Genomic DNA, 16,211 nt, shown 5'->3' on the forward strand with positions numbered 1-16,211 from the left:
GTAAAAGGAGCCTGACTTTGAGGAGCTAACGACTCTCATGAATTATTTTTGTTGATTTAGGCATCCACTCGGCTTTAAATGTTATTAATAAAGGAGAAGTGATGCCTTTGCCTGGGGAGGGCGGGAATGACGCTGCCCCAGGGGGACAGAGGAGGGGGGGACAGGGGACAGCCCCTTCCCCTGCCCCCAGGGTGAGGCCAGGCTGCGTTTTGGGACACAGAGGGGTGGATTTGGGGTGGAGAAGGAGCTGGTGGGAATGTCCCATCCCGAGGATCAGGGCGCTGACGGCCCTCAGGGTCCGTGCTGGGGCCGGGGTTACTTCACACCTTCATTAACGACACAAAAAATGGAATGGAATGGGTGGGAACAGACCCTAAACTCATCCCATCCCACCCCCCGACACCTTCCACCATCCCAGGCTGCTCCAACACATCCAACCCCATGGACCCAACCCGAATCTTTCCACGATCCCACAAAACCCGGGGGATTTTGGGGTGCCTGCAGGGTGTCTCAGCCCTCCTCGGTGCCAGAACGGGCACTTTTCGCGGCACTTTAGTTTTATTGTTATGCCAAAAGCTTTAATTCGGGGCTGTCGTCCTCCCGCGCCGCTGATTTACGCTGCCAGGGCTTTAATTACACCATTCAGCATTTCTGAAAACGTGAAAAACCGCTCGAGTTTGGGAGCAATTAAAAGGCAGCCGAGTAGATCAGCCCATCAGAGAGGAGGTAAGTAAATCAAACAATTAAAAAGCTCGTTTGGTGGCGAGGGGGAAGGGTCTCACCCCAAAATCCTCTCCTGGCTGGGAGCCCTGGGCTGGCACTGCGGGTTTCACCCCAGAAACTGGGCTGGGGTGGCACTGGGAGCTACTGGGGGGGTGTGACCCCATCCAGAACCCCTTAGGGGCACCCCAGCACCCCAAAAACCCGCCCAGCACTCCACAAAACAGCCCAGCACCCCCAAAAAACTCTCCCAGCAGCCCCAAAAAACCGGCCAGCACACCCAAAAAGCGGCACAGCTCCCCCAAAAACTCTCCCAGCAGCCCCAAAAAACCGGCCCAGCCCCGCTCAGGGCTTGAAGGCCCAGCACTCCCAAAAACAACCCAGCACCCCAAAAACCGGCCCAGCACCCCCAAAAACCCGCCCAGCAGCCCCAAAAAAACCGGCCCAGCACGCCCAAAAAACCCACCCAGCACCCCCAAAAAACCCACCCAGCCCCGCTCAGGGCTTGGCAGGATGGGGATGGGGACAGTGACAGGACGGGGATGGGGACAGAATGGGAATGGGGATGGGGAGAGTGACAGGATAGGGATGGGGACAGTGCCAGTGACACGATGGGGACAGTGCCAGGATGAGGATGGGGATGGGGACAGTGCCAGTGACACGATGGGGACAGTGCCAGGATGAGGATGGGGATGGGGACAGTGCCAGTGACACGATGGGGACAGTGCCAGGATGAGGATGGGGATGGGGACAGTGCCAGTGACACGATGGGGACAGTGCCAGGATGAGGATGGGGATGGGGACAGTGCCAGTGACACGATGGGGACAGTGCCAGGATGAGGATGGGGATGGGGACAGTGACACGATGGGGACAGTGACAGTGACACGATGGGGACAGTGCCAGGATGAGGATGGGGATGGGGACAGTGCCAGTGACACGATGTGACAGTGACTGACAGTACCAGGACGGGGTTCCTTCTCCTCGCCACCCACCCGCAAGGATTCTGCCCTGCGTTTTGGGGCGTTTCGCACGGCTTTGGTGTTTTCAGCGGGACCGAAGCTCTCTCTTGTGGCAGAACGGGTTCATTGCAGCCCTGCCCGGGTACCGGGCGCCAGCACCGCCCGGGGCTCCCCGGTTCGGAACCTCAGACGGATCATCCCCGGAGGGGTTCAGCGGCTCGGGAAACCGTCAGCAGCCCGCCCTGCTCCCCGTGCCCGGCAGCTCCCGGCCGTGCCCGGCTCCGGGAGGCTGGAGGTGCCCGGAATTCCCTCCGCGGCCGCCGCCGGTCCCGCCCGCACCGGGGCTGAGCCCCCGCCCGCTCATCGCAGCGCCCGCCTCCGCCATCCGAAGCTTTTTGTCCGCCGCCCGCGCCGTAGGAAATAAAGCCCCGGATGCGGAAGTGCCGCTCTCATTTCCGGTTTGTGCTCAGCGGCTGCGGGTGAGCGATGGCGGCTGGGGGGACCCCGGGGGGGCCTCGGGGGATCCGCCGCCATCCGCGGCCTCGCGGCACCGGGGGGCCTCGGGGCGNNCACCCGATGGCGGGGGCGGGGGGCGCGATGGCGGGGGGCTGCGCTGACACCACCTTGGTCTGTTTTTGCCTCAGGTTTGAGCTGCCGAAACTGGGCTGGAACCATGGTGAGGGGCCGGGGGCTGCGAGGGGGAGGCACGGGTGGCTTTGGGGGTCTGGGGCGCAGGATGGGGGTGGGTGAGCGGGGCCCTGGGGGTTCTGTGGCTGGGGAGCGAGCCCCGGGCCTGGAGCTGTGCCTGCCCATGGCTCGGGGTGGAACCGGGTGGGCTTTGGGGTCCTTTCCTAGCGGAACATTCCACGATTTTCATTCCGTGAGTTTGTGTTTGGCCTCGCAGCCTCGCAAGATTGAGGAGATCAAGGACTTCCTGCTGACGGCGCGGCGGAAGGACGCCAAGTGTGAGTGGGGTCTGGGCAGGCCGGGGGCTGCTCGAGCTGCTGGCCTTGGCAGTGCCGAGCCATCAGGGCTGGCCTGCTGTGCCCGGGGCTCGGTGACAGGTCCCTGCGGTGGGCTCCGGGCTGGGGTGTCCCTGGGACCGCTGCTCCCAGCCGTGCATTCCCTGGGGGTTCTGCCAAACCCCTGGAGGCAATTCCCAAACATCCCCCTGCTCTGTGGGATGGTGCGTGTGGAACCTTGGAGTTCTGCCACCACAGGTGATTCATTCGTCATCCTCAACGGGAGATTTCTGTTGCCACCACAGAACGAGGATAATTGAGACAAAGTGCTGCCTTGTCTCACTGTTCAACAACACAGGAGGAGTTTTTCCCCTCTTCTCCCTCTTGTTTGGATCTGGCTGTCGCAGGATCCCTGGGGAATCCTGTGACAAGGGAGAGTTGAGCCCTCACGGGGCTTTTTCTTCCCCGTGTTCGCTCTGGATGGAGCTGGAGGTTTCTGCACGGGGCAGGGCGTGCACTGAATTCCCCAGGGATGACATCTGGGATGTCCCTGCTGTCCCCTCCACCCCGCAGCCGTCAAGATCAAGAAGAACAAGGACAATGTGAAGTTCAAGGTGCGCTGCAGCCGGTACCTCTACACCCTGGTCATCACCGACAAGGAGAAGGCTGAGAAGCTGAAGCAGTCCCTGCCCCCAGGTATCCTGGGAATCTCCCGTTGGATGGGTGGGATTGAGGGGGGTGTGAGAGCCTCCTCCCTGTGCAAGGGTCCCTGGAGCTGGTGTCACCACCAGCGCCTTGCCAGGGTCGGTGCTTGGTGTCCTCGTGGAGCTGGAGGGCTCCGGGCCCCCCTTCCATGCCTGAGCCCCCCAGTCCATGGCCTCTCTCCTCCCCAGGTCTGGCCGTGAAGGAGCTGAAGTGAGCCGGGATCAGCTGCGTGCCTGTTGGATTCTCTGTGTTTGTTAAAATAAATAAAAAACTGTTCCTGGTGTCACGTTTGGTCTTTCACAACTTGCCGTTCCTGGCCCTGGAGCCACTCTGGGGTCCTGGGGCTGATGTTGCTCCCGGCAGAGGGGCCGTGGGCCGGTTCTGGTACCGGTGGGCACCGGGGACTCACCGGAGCTGGAGCTGCCCGTTTGCTCTGGGGTGACAGCTGGGGACAGGACCCGCGGGACTTGGGGGTGGCACACGGGGCCAGCGGCGCGTCCCGCACAGCAGGGGCTGTCAGGTGCTGGAGGTGCCCCTGCAGCAGGGGCTGCGGTGTCGCCGTGCCGGTCCCTGCCCGGCGGCCGCTGCCGGGGCGGGGCGCGGGGCGGTACCGGGGGGCGGTACCGGTGGGTGGCTCCCGGGGCGTGTCCGCCGCTCCCGGCGGCGCCCGGCGCCAGCTCTGATCTCACGGCGCACAAAGCGCCTTTCATCGCCCGGGCCGGCCGGCACCGGCACCCCCGGCCCCGCCGCTCCCCTCCCGGCCCCGCCGCTTCCTCTGCTCCTCCCGAGCCCCTGCTCCGCGCTGCCGGAGCCGCCGCGGCCCCCCGGCATCCCGGGGCACGGCCCGCCGTGACCCCTGCATGGGGAGGGGGACAGCGCCGCGCTCTCGGTGCCCCGACAGCCCGGCAAGGGGCGGCTGCTCCCCCGGCTCGGCCACCGCGGCTGGGGGACCCTGCGTGGGAACGGGGACAGGGCTGGGGACGGGGACGGGGACGCTTCTTCCTCTTCCACACGTGACAGTCCCGTGGGGCGCGGAACGCGGCCGCATCCCGGCCGCGCGAGCGGGTCACGGGCACGGCGTCTGACTGTCCCCTGTCTCCTTCCAGTCGCTGCTTGTCCTGGGCTTGGTGGCCGCCGTGTGCCTCGGCCTCAACCTCCTCTTCCTCATCGTGTACCTGATCTGCCTGTGCTGCTGCAAGAGGGACCAGGACCCCGAGACCAAGCGGCCGCACTCGTGTTGTGTCACCTGGATGGCCGTCACCGCCGGGCTCATCTGCTGGTGAGGACGAGGACAGGGGCCTGGTAGTGTCCCCCTGTCACCGGGGGGACTCTGCGCTCCAGGCACGAGTCGCTTTAATTAGATCTGTGCAACAAACGTGCTCCATCCCTGCCTCCTCCCGTGCAGCTGCTGGGGCAGCCCCAGGGACCAGCTGCGGGCCAGCCCCGGCCCCGTCCCCGTCAGGGCTGTGCCGCCTTCCCGGCTAATCCCGGGCGGGAGCGTGGCCGGTCGCTAATCCCAGCCCCGAGCAGATGGCGGGCAGCAGCGTGACCCAGCTGGCAGGTCCCTTGTGCCCGGCCTTAATTGCAACCACAACAATTAGACAAGGGGACGCTTCTTCACCCAGCACCGCTCTGGGGGCTTTCCAAACCCACCTCGGTTCGGGGCAGCTGTGGCTGGGAGGACCCCCAGGGCAGCCATCCCGAGTGTCACCCGGCATTGGTGGCCTGGGGGGGAGCAGGATGGGCCACGGGCCCCTTTGACTGCCTGGCCACGACCCTCGCTCCAGACAAAGGGAGCTGTGCTGGGGCGGAGCGAGATGGCTGCCTGCGAGCCTCGCACGGAGCAGGGAAACAGGGAGACAGGGAAATGGCACTAATGAGCTCAGCGAGCTCCCCCAGCCCTCCCAGCATGGCAGGGGGGCACTCTGCAGCTCCTGGGGGCTTTGAACCCCCCCCCAGCTGGGCTGGTGTGTGTAGGTTGTACCGGGGTTTGGCGAGCATCGTGTGCACTGGCCACCTGTGGGCACGTGCCCGGCCAGGACATGGCCACGGGCACCTCTGTCCTCGGAGCCAGCTCTGAGCTCCATGGGCTCCATGGGGAGCTCTGCAGCAGCTGCAGGGAGCCGAAGGTTTAATCGGAGCCACGGCGCTTCCAGCGGATTCCCCTAATCTGCTTGGCCCAGCCCCTCCGCCCTCAATCTCTCGGGGTTTGGCAGGAGGAGCTTCCAAGCCACCGTGCCCACGGAGCAGCTCCGGCTGTCCCCAGGCCCCTGTCACCAGCAGGAGCAGGTTCCCATCGTGGTGCTGTCCCTGCCCCACTCTTTGTCTCTGCCCTGCCGTTGGTGGGCTGTCCCCCAAAAGCAGGGCGGTGTCCCCAGTCCGGCAGGTGTGGCAGGGTGAGCGTGTCCCTCCCCGCTCATCAGGGTCCCCTCTCTGCCCACAGCGCGGCCGTTGGCATCGGCTTCTACGGGAACAGCGAGACCAACGACGGGGTTTTCCAGCTGCTCTATGCCCTGGACCACGCCAACCAAACCCTCACTGGCATCGACTCCCTGGTAGGGCCACGGCCCCCGGGCTGCCTCAGTCCCCCGCTGTGGGTTTGGTTGAAGCACCAGGGAGGGACGTCCGGCCGAGCCCCTGGGGTGGCTGTGCTGGCCGAGCGCGGGAGGGTGACGTCACCCCACAGAAAGGGACCTTTGTGGCCCAGCAGGGCCGGGTCGGGGCCATGGCAGGGCTGTTCAGGGGTGGGGTGGAGCTGCTCTCCCGAAGAAAGCATTCCAGTGATGGGGCATGTGGCTCTGCCAGGCTGGTGGGTGCTGACCATCCCAGGGCACTGACCATCCTGGGGGACTGACCATCCCAGGGGAATGACCATCCTGTGGACTGACCATCCCGGGGACTGACCATGCCGGGGCACTGACCATCCCAGGGACTGACCATCCCAGGGGAATGACCATCCTGGGGCACTGACCATCCTGGGGACTGTCCATCCCGGGGACTGACAATCCTGGTGGCCGCAGGTTGCCAGCACCACGCTGCAGATGCAGGGAGTGCTGGAGCAGCACCTGGCACGGCTGAACGAGCTGCTGGCTTCACGGGGGGATTACGTGCAGACCCTCAAGTTCACCCAGCAGCTGGCTGGCAGCATTGCCCTGCAGCTCCAGGGGCTGCCGGCCTGGCGGGGCGTCAGCGCTGACCTCACCGAGCTGTCGGGACAGGTGGCCTATGTCGAGTATTACCGGTGAGCTCCAGCGTCCCAGGGTGTCCCAGCAGGGCTGGGGACGTGCCTGTGAGTGACAGAGCCTTCCTCTGCACCCAGGTGGTTGGCTTACCTGCTCTTCTTCATCCTCGTGCTCACCGTCTGCCTGCTGGCCTGCCTGGGGCTGGCCAAGCACTCCCGCTGCCTCCTGGTCATGTGAGTACCCTGGGCATGGCCTCGGGGGGCTCACGGGGACCCCCAGCCATGCTCCCCTCTCGTGCTCCCTGCTCTCCCTGCAGGATGCTGTGCTGTGGGCTGCTCATGCTGGTCCTCAGCTGGGCCTCCATGGCCGTGGACACGGCGGCCGCGGTGGTGAGTGGGGCAGGAGGGGAGGGAGGGAGGGAGGGAGGGAGGGAAGGGCTGCTCGGGGCTGTGCCGAGCGCTGCGGGCATCGGTGACATCCCTCTGTCCCCACAGGGCACCAGTGACTTCTGCGTGGCCCCGGACAAGTTCATCATGAACCAGACGGACGATGAGATCAGCGCAGGTGAGGGCTGGCTGCGAGGTGGAGGCGAGCATGGGCAGGACCCCAAAATCCACCTGGGGGTCCGGTGTCCCCCCTGCCACTGTCCCCCCACGGCTCCCTGTGCCCCGGGATGCTCCTGCTGATGTTCCCGTTCTCTCTGCAGAGGTGGTTCATTATTACCTGTACTGTGACCAGAGCCTGAGCAGCCCCTTCCAGCAGGTACAGGGGGGGTGGGCACCCCCTTTGGTGCTGCCTGGGGCTGGGGGGGTCTGTGACTGTGCCCCACTCCCCCCTGCAGGCTCTCACCGTGTTCCAGCGCTCACTGACCACCATGCAGATCCAGATCCAGGGGCTCATCCAGTATGCACTGCCCCTCTTCCCCACAGCTGAGGTACAGGAGAGAGGAGCAGGGATCCCCATCCTTCTCTCTGCTCCCCAGAGCTGCCTGACCCCCCTTTTCCCACAGAAAGACCTGCTGGGGGTCCAGCAGCTCCTCAACTCCTCGGAGACCAGCCTGCACCAGCTGACGGCCCTGCTGGACTGCCGGGGGCTGCACAAGGTGAGGGGGGGGCTGACTGGGAACCTGCTCTGGGCTCCCCCCGCAGTGCCACCAGCTCTGCCCTGCCTGTGTCCCACCAGGATTACCTCGATGGCCTCATCGGGATCTGCTACGACGGCGTGGAGGGGCTGCTCTACCTCGGGCTCTTCTCCCTGCTGGCGGCCGCCGCCTTCTCCACGGTGATCTGCGCGGCCCCGCGCGCCTGGCAGCAGCTGGCGGGGCGGTGCGTGTGCCCCAGACCCCCAGCCCGGCCCCCTGCCCTCCCCCTGGGCACAGAGACCCCCACTTTTGTCAGCCGGGGTGTGACTGCCAGCACCTTGTCCCCACAGGGAGCGGGACTACGACGACATGGACGAGGAGGACCCGTTCAACCCGCAGGCGCGGCGCATGGCCGCGCACCGCCCGCCGCGGGGGCAGCTGCGCAGCTTCTGCAGCTACAGCAGCAGCCTGGGCAGCCAGAGCAGCCTGCACCCCCCGGCGCAGACCGTGTCCAACGCGCCCGTCTCCGAGTACATGTGAGCCCCCCCGAGCCCCCGCCGCCGCCCGGCAGCCGTGCTGGGCACGGGGGTGACGGGGGTCTCGCTGTGCCCCCAGGAACCAGGCCGTGCTCTTCGGAGGGAACCCCCGCTACGAGAACGTGCCCCTCATCGGCAGGGGCTCTCCTCCCCCCACGGTACGATGGGTGACCGAGGCCAAACCCTTGTGGCACCCGGGGGGGTCACGCTGGATCTGCTGGGTGGGGCAGGGATGGCAGATTCTGATTCCTCCTGCTCGACTCTAACCCAATTCCCGGCCACCCGTGGGGAGGGGGCACAGCCACGTGCTGGGGGACACCAAAATAAGCCTCCCCTCCCTCTCTTCCTGGTGCTTCCTCTCCATCCTGGCTCTCAGAGGATGCTCCTCGCAGTCTCTCCCCTCACATTCCCATTTCCCTGCTCGTTAATCCTGCCCTGTCTGGTATTGCTGCTTCATTTTTTATTCCTTGTCTTTTTTTTTTAATTTCTTTTTTCTTTTTTTTTTTTCCTTTCTTTTTTTTTTTTTTTTTTTTTTTTTGTGACTTCTTTTAATTTTTTGCATCCATTATTTTGGAGCTAAGTTGCCCATCAAGAGTAAGTTCAGCCACTTCCTTCTCCCTCCTTATCCCAGGGCAGCAGCCAGGTTCTCCCCTCCTTCTCACCCTTCCGCACCTCCCTCCATCCCCTTTTCCTGCTTGGCTTTTGGGGTGCAGAGAGCTCAGGGAGGTGGGGACAAAGGGCCAGGAGGATTTTCAGCTCCCACTTGTTGGGATGCTGGTCCCTGTCTCAATCCGTGCAGCAGTGCAACCCCTCCCAGCCAGGATATGGCTCCAGGAATGCTGCCCTGGCAGAAATACTGTCACTCTCCTCCAGGGATGATTTTTTCCACCAGGTGGAAGCTTGGATCCCATCTCCCAGACCTGGCAGCTGGCGAGAGCCTCCTCCCGGTGGGGGGGACACGAGTGGGGGGATTAATTGGAGCGCTTCTCCCAGCCCTGAATAGTCTAATTCACACAGGATTCAGATTCCTGAGGAAACACTTTCCGAGTCCAGAATAACAAACTCGGAATAATCTTCCTTAATGCCTGCCCGGGATGATCCTCCCTGCTGGGAAATCCTGGAGGGATGTGATCCTGGGGGGGGCTGCAGGCTTGGGCTCCTGGCATCCCACACACACCCCCCCATGGGCAGATTTGGGATGAATTTGGGAAGCTGGGAAGGCGGAGGATGAACCTGGGAAGGGACAAAGCAGGGCTGGATGGGCTGGAAGGGTTTTGGCTTGGGGAGGGGTGTCTTGTCTCCCCCAGCAGGGCCTGGCCCTTTCCGTGCCCACCTGGCAGATTAATTTGGGAACAGCCCGCGGGGCAGCGTGGGGCGTTTTGGGGTGCTGACCCCCACCATGTGCCCCCCCCAGTACTCCCCGAGCATGAGAGCCACGTACCTGGCGGTCACCGATGAGCACGTCCGGCACCGCGGCGACTTCCCGGCCTAGGAGGAGATTCGGCGCGGGACACCAAAGAGCCTGCAGGGAGAGCGCGGGGTAGGAGCCGCGGCGGGGCTGGGGGACCAGCCTGGAGCCCCCCAGCACCCCCTGCCCTCGGCAGCCCCACATCCCGCTGCCTTACGGGCTCCCAGAGCGCGGAGGGGGCTCCGGAGCTCCTCCCGTCCCTGTGGAACGTTCCGGAGCGCGAACCGCGGGCCGCGCTGCCTCGGGCCGCGGGCAGGGGCTCCCGTAGCAATGCAGCACCAACCACTAGTGATCCCAACCCCTTCCCCAGCCCTTCCCTGCTGCCCCAGCTCCCCTCGCGGCCGGAGCGTTCCCAGGATGGGGAATTGGGGATGTTTTGGCCTTGCTGGTTTTCCTTCGCTTTACCCTGGAATTTGGGGGGTGCTGGCTGTGTTCAGAGAGGAGTCGCTGCAGTGGGGTTTGTAGTGGGTTTTGGGGTGGGTTTAGGCTCTTTTTGGCTCCCCAGGGCAGGTGTGGTCTGGGGCAGGCTCCCCTCCTCCTGCTGCCCTGGAGTGGTCACACATCCCCTGGGAGAGGGACAGGAGCTGTTGGGGCATCCCTGGGAAGGGACAACGTGGACCTGCCACCCTGGAAGCTCAGCCAGCATTTCCAGGGCTCCATGGTGAGGAGCTGGGAGAGCAGTAGGAGCTGAACTTGGCCCTTTGGGGCTGCCCTTTGGCACACGGATCCCCAGGAAAGGCCCCTTCCCCCTGGAGCAGGGATGGACCCCCTGTCCCACCCACCCAGACCCCAAAGGGTGCGGACAGGGCAGTGCCCCCCCCCCCAGGGCCAGGACATCCCCCTGACTCCCCCTCTCCATATTCCCCATGACTAGCATCCCTCCCCTTGGGGACTGTCCCGAGGGATTTTTTTATTTTCTTGGCTTTTAACGTTTCCATGTAACGGTACTGGTAGAGGAGCTGTTGTAACCGCATGTGAACTAACCAAAGGACTCCGGCTGGGAGCTGGAGTCCGGCTGGATTTGTTTGTGCCCTTTTGGGAGAAAAGATAATAAACACTTGGACTAAATTACTGTCTCCCGCGCGGGTTTTTTTGGGGGGGATAAGTCAGTGTTTGAGGCGCTTCTGCGTTGACCTTCCCAACATGGCGGCGGACGTGACGTCGCACGCCGCCGCCATTGCTGTGAGGGCGGCGTCACGTGACTGTGGCGCCGGTGTCACGTGATCGGGGACAGGCTGTTGCCTGGCAACGGCGACAGGCTGTTGCCTGGCAACGGCGACGCGTCCCCGGTCAGGCCCCACCGGAGCGGGACGGGACCAGGCCCCACCGGGGTCCCGGGGCCTCCGCGGGGTCCCTTGTCACCCTGGGCGCTTCATCACTCCGTCCTTGTGGCTCAGCTCCGCTCTGAGGCTCCCTGAGGCTCTCGCTGCCTTTGGAGGCCCTCTCAAGATCCTCCCTGCACAGGATCCCTGCTCGCATTTGCGTTCCCTCTCCCTTTGGGATCTGCTGGGACTCCCTGAGGTTCTTGTTCCCTTTTGAGTCATTCCCAAGGCCCACACAGTCTTCTTGGGCTCTGGAGGGTCCCCACTCCCTTTTGGGGTCCTCCATCTGGGACCCCATTTCCTTTTGGGGCTTCCTGAGGTTCTCAGTCTGTTTCAGCATCCTCCCTCTCCAGGGCCTCTGTTCACATTTGGGTCTCCTTGAGGCTCCCATTCCTTTTTTCCTTTTCCTTCATCCCTGAAACCCTCTCTCCTTCTTGGAGCTCCCTGAGATCCCCACTCTCCATCCCTGCAAACCCCACTCCCTTTTGGGGTCCTCTCAGAGGCTCCCACTCTCCTTTGGAACTCTCTCTTCCTCCCTGAGGCCGCTGTTTCCCTTTAGCCTTCCCCAAGGCCCTCCATCCCCATTGCAGCTCGCCATCCCTGGGGACCCCGCTCCTTTTTGGGGTTCCCTTGGAGGACCCTCCCTCCTGAGCTCCCGAGTCCCTCCCATTCCCTGCCACCATGGAGATCAAGTACGAGTACTCGCGGAAGCGCAGCGAGTTCGGCCGGCCCTGCAGCTTCTCAGACCTTCTGGCCGAGGTGACCGTGGACATCCCGCCCGACCCCAGCCTGGCTGACGACTTCATCCCCCAGGACCCCGTGGACTTTGGGGTGCAGGAGGGTCCTGTCATGGCCGTGCACGAGGTATGGGCGGAGGGGACATCCCGGCGTGTCACCCGTGAGGGGGCAGCTGGCCGGGGGGGACACGGCATGACAGGCACCTTTAGGGCTCAGGGCTCCGTCCCCTCTGTGTCCCCACGGCCAGGTGAACACGCAGCGGGCAGAGGTGGCCATCCGGGGTGTGAACCACGTGGAGGGCGGCTGGCCCAAGCACGTCGACCCCAAGAACTCGGAGCTGACCTCTCGCTACCGGGAGGAGGTGGAGAGGGAAGAGGCCTACACCAAGACTGTGCAGCGCCTCGGCTTCGTAAGAGCCTGCCCTGATCCCCCCAGACCCCCCGGGCCCCCCAGAGTCCCCCAGAGCCGTGCTGTCCCTGCAGGTGATGGAGCACTACATCAGGCAGAACAACACCATCGACATCTATGAGGAATATTTTGAGGAGGAAGAGGAGGAAGAGGAGGAGGAGGAGGAGCATCCCTCAGCCAAAACCATCAATGTCGTCAGGTAGCACGCAGCTGGGGGGGCTCTCCAGAGCCTCAGCGGAGTCAAACCACCTTCACAGAAAATGGGGGAACGTTAGGAGTTAAATTCCAGTGGGTTTGGAGTGGTCCTGGTGCAGTTTGTGGGTGCAGTGATCCACAAACCTGAACCCTCCATGCCCCACCACTCCATCCCTGCCCCTCGCCCTGCCCAGGCAATTTGGGGATGGGAACCAGGGTCAGACTCAGCTCTGAGCATCTCCTGATGGTGCTTTGGATTTTCCTCCTTGTTCTTGGTGCCTCTAAGGTTAATTTCCACATCAGGGCTGTTTAGGAGTCAGATCCAGTAAGATAATTGGATTTTTAGAAAGTTATGACTGGAAAGAGGATGAAATCATCAACTCTTCTCCCCCCTCCCGACCCCTCAGGAGAATCATTTCCTGCACTCAAGGCTCGAGGGCTGCAGATTGGTTTCCTTGTGGTTTCCACAATTCCCTGTGGGAGATGTTCATCCCAGGGATTTGCAAACTGACCCATCTTGGCTGATGTGTCGCCCCAAAGGGACCCCAACAGGCCCAGGAGGATGGCCACGCACGTCTCCTGGCACCCCGACGGCAACCGGGCCATGGCCGTGGCTTATTGCAGCCTGGACTTCCAGGACAGCAGGAAGGACTTGAGCTTTGATTCCTACATCTGGGATCTGGGTAAGGGCAAGGCCAAACCCAGCAGGTGATAGGGGAAGCACTTTGTGTCTCAGAGAGCAGGTGGAGGCTTGCAGCACCCCGGGGAGGGTCGCTGGGGGAGCCTCAGTGCAGAAACAGGAGAAATGGGAGCTGGGAGGTGGGAAATCACCACTGAAATCCCACTCTATGGCTCCCCAGCCATGCCAGGCAGCAGAGCCTCACATGAGGGTCTTGTGTTGATGTGGTTCAGCTGGTAATGAAGGAAGGAAGAGGCAGCAGGAGCCCGGGGTGAGACTTGTCCAAGCCTGTCTCACACCTGATGTGTTTTGGAGTGAAAAGGACAAAGAGAAGGGTGGGAATGCAGATTTGTGTGCTGAGGGTCTGTCCCTAGGCCAGCTCCAGTGACATAGGCACATCATCCTGCACAGCTGTGTCAGGGAACGGGTGGGGACAGCAGGGTGGGCTGGGGGCTGCTTTTGGGGGCTTCACCCTTTACTCTTCACTCATCCCTCCTTGGCAGAAAAACCCTACACCCCAGAGCTCACCCTCAAGCCCTCATCCCCTGTGGTGACCCTGGAGTACAATTCCAAGGACTGGCATCACGTGCTGGGAGGCTGCTACAACGGGCAGATAGGTGAGGGGGTTAATTCTGCTCCAGCCTGGCTCCAGCCCTGTTGCACTGACAGAATCTGTGCTGCCCCTGGGAGCACAGGAGAAACCCTGGGATTTACCTGTGGCCAGGTGTGTGCTCACCTGAGCAGGCACCCAGGGAGGGGAGGACACTGTGCCAGGGAGCCCTTCACAGCGGATGGATGGATGGATGGATGAATGGATGGATGGATGGATGGATGGATGGAGGGATGGATGGATGGATGGATGGATGGAGGGATGGATGGATGGATGATGGAGGGATGGATGGATGGAAGGATGGATGGATGGATGGATGGATGGAGGGATGGATGGATGGATGATGGAGGGATGGATGGATGGAAGGATGGATGGATGGATGGATGGATGGAGGGATGGATGGATGGATGATGGAGGGATGGATGGATGGAAGGATGGATGGATGGATGGATGGATGGATCCAGAGGATGAGCAGGAGGATGGATGGATGGATGATGGATGATGGATGGATGATGGATGGATGGATGGATCCAGGGGATGAGCAGGTCGGGTGCTGTGCTCCTACCTCTCCCACCACCCTGGATGATCTCTGAGAAGCACTGGGTGAGGTTTGCTCCCTGTTGCAGCTTGGACAGTGGGGGAAACGTGACAAAGAAAGGAGCTGGGCCGGGGCTTTTCTTTTCCTTCCCAGTGTATTGGGACACCAGGAAAGGGGGGCTGCCCATGGAGATGACCCCTGTGGAGTTCAGCCACAGGGACCCCGTGTACGGAGCGTGCTGGCTGCCCTCCCGAACAGGCACCGAGTGCTTCTCAGGCTCCACCGACGGGCAGGTGAGGGGCTGCAACAGGAGAGGGGGCCAGGGGCTCCTGAAGAGCTTCCTGTGCCAGCCCTGCCCCTCAGCAGCACAAGATCTCGGTCTCCCAGGCTGGCACGGGGCAGCTGCAGGACTGTCAGCACCTCTGCCTGTGCTGGGAGCAGCCCCCACAGCCCCTGCCACGCCTTGTCCCCACAGGTCCTGTGGTGGGACATCCGCAAGATGTCACAGCCCAGCGAGAGGCTGGTCTTGGACATCACCCGGCAAGATCAGCTGAATCAGGCTCTTGGTGCCATCTCCCTGGACTTTGCACCCATCCTGGTGAGTGTCCCTGTGCCCACCACCCACACCCTGGCCTAGGCAGGAGGGGGAGCCCAGCACAGGGGTTCCAGTCCCTAAACCCTCCCGTGGTGGTGGGTCCCAGGGTTCTGGCTGCAGCAGGATCCCTCGCTGCCCCCCACACCATGGGGTCTCCATCCTGCTGACAGCTGCACTCTCCTGCTCCCACCCCCAGCCCACCAAGTTCCTGGTGGGCACAGAGCAGGGCATCATCATCTCCTGCAACCGCGATGCCAAGACACCACCGGAGAAAATCGCCAACATCTTCAGGAGCCACATCGGGGCTGTCTACAGGGTGACCAGGAACCCCTTCTTCCCCAAAGTCTTCCTGTCAGTTGGTGACTGGACTGCTCGGATCTGGACAGAGGAGCTGATGGATTCATCATCAATTATGGAGACCAAGTAGGTCTCCTTTAGAGGTAGTAGAGGACCTTTAGTCGGCCAGAAATCATCCCCAGGGCAGGTGGCGGTGGGGTCTGGTCAGCTCTGGGCTGGTGACTGAGGCAGGGCAGAGCCAGTGTGGCTGAGGACTGGCTCTGCTGGAAGGTACCACACCTGCTACCTGCTGGACGTGTGCTGGAGCCCTGTGAAGCCGGCCGTGTTCTTCACCGCCAGGTCGGACGGGACCCTGGACATCTGGGACTTCCTCTTCCACCAGAAGGAACCGTCCCTCAGCCTCAGGGTGGGTCCCCAGCACCTCTGCGACCCTCACATCACCCCAGGGCCGAGTGTCACCACCCACCTGTGCCCTGTCCCCAGGTGTCCAATGATCCCCTGCTCAGCCTGTGCTCGCAGGACAACGGGCGCATCATCGCCTTTGGCACCAGGCAGGGCACTGTGTCCCTCCTGGAGATCTCCCCAGGGCTCTGCACCCTCCGGAAGAACGAGAAGACCCTGACCTCTGCAGTATGTTCCACCTGAGCCCCACACTCTGCCTGCAGCCCCGTGCTGTCCCCAAACACGTCACAGGGTCCCCTGTGCCCCACATCTGCCCCCAGATGTTCGAGCGGGAGGCGAGGCGGGAGAAAGTCCTGCAGGACAAGTATCGGGAGCGGCTGCTGCGGGAGCAGGAGCGCCTGCGGGCCGAGCCAGAGGAGCAGGAGGATCCCCAGGAGGTGTTCAAGCAGGCCCAAGCAGATTTCCTCTCAAGCATCAAGGCAGAGCGGCGGAGGAGGGGCCTGGAAGTGCCCGGAGAGGTAACGGGGATGGGACAGCCTGGCCACCATGGCAGGGACCCCAGCTAGGGCAAGGGGACAGGGTGAACCTCTGTCTTTCAGGGTGAAGAGGGGGAGGCAGCTGCACAGGAGGGAAGCCAGGAGGAGTAGAAGGATGCCAAGGTCAGTGTCCTCCAGCTGCACCTTCCTTTCCCCTCCATGCCAGAGCTGCTGCAGGGACGAGGCCACTGTTCCCAGGCCAGGCAGCTCTCCTGGGCTCTCTGCCCTCCTGGGGTGGCAAGTGGGGGACCCTGCACAGCCCCCTGACCCCACAGCT

The 16,211-nt window shown here is 63.0% G+C and overlaps 3 protein-coding genes across 3 annotated transcripts; all 3 read left to right on the forward strand.

Annotated features, from left to right (window-relative positions):
• The first annotated feature begins 2,104 nt into the window (after positions 1–2,104).
• Positions 2,105–3,623, forward strand: RPL38 (ribosomal protein L38). Its single transcript, XM_041409196.1, has 5 exons — positions 2,105–2,159; positions 2,325–2,356; positions 2,585–2,645; positions 3,216–3,338; positions 3,536–3,623. The coding sequence occupies exons 2-5, from the start codon at positions 2,354–2,356 to the stop codon at positions 3,559–3,561; spliced, it is 213 nt and encodes a 70-aa protein (XP_041265130.1). The 5' UTR covers positions 2,105–2,159; positions 2,325–2,353; the 3' UTR covers positions 3,562–3,623.
• A 584-nt stretch (positions 3,624–4,207) lies between these two features.
• On the forward strand, positions 4,208–10,682 carry TTYH2 (tweety family member 2). Its single transcript, XM_041409396.1, has 15 exons — positions 4,208–4,252; positions 4,454–4,626; positions 5,791–5,902; positions 6,368–6,588; positions 6,667–6,762; positions 6,846–6,918; positions 7,024–7,093; positions 7,236–7,291; positions 7,371–7,463; positions 7,539–7,631; positions 7,712–7,854; positions 7,961–8,146; positions 8,226–8,304; positions 8,723–8,740; positions 9,561–10,682. The coding sequence occupies exons 1-15, from the start codon at positions 4,208–4,210 to the stop codon at positions 9,636–9,638; spliced, it is 1,536 nt and encodes a 511-aa protein (XP_041265330.1). The 3' UTR covers positions 9,639–10,682.
• A 935-nt stretch (positions 10,683–11,617) lies between these two features.
• DNAI2 (dynein axonemal intermediate chain 2) lies at positions 11,618–16,045 on the forward strand. Its single transcript, XM_041409307.1, has 12 exons — positions 11,618–11,800; positions 11,922–12,083; positions 12,157–12,281; positions 12,818–12,960; positions 13,460–13,573; positions 14,258–14,397; positions 14,580–14,702; positions 14,896–15,122; positions 15,267–15,402; positions 15,480–15,626; positions 15,719–15,916; positions 15,998–16,045. Exons 1-12 carry the CDS (start codon positions 11,618–11,620, stop codon positions 16,043–16,045), a joined length of 1,746 nt encoding a protein of 581 aa, XP_041265241.1.
• The last annotated feature ends 166 nt before the right edge of the window (positions 16,046–16,211 follow it).

This window comes from Onychostruthus taczanowskii, unplaced genomic scaffold (genome assembly GCF_017590055.1).
Source record: "Onychostruthus taczanowskii isolate IOZ18803 unplaced genomic scaffold, ASM1759005v1 scaffold30, whole genome shotgun sequence".
NCBI classification, from domain to species: Eukaryota; Metazoa; Chordata; class Aves; order Passeriformes; family Passeridae; genus Onychostruthus; species Onychostruthus taczanowskii.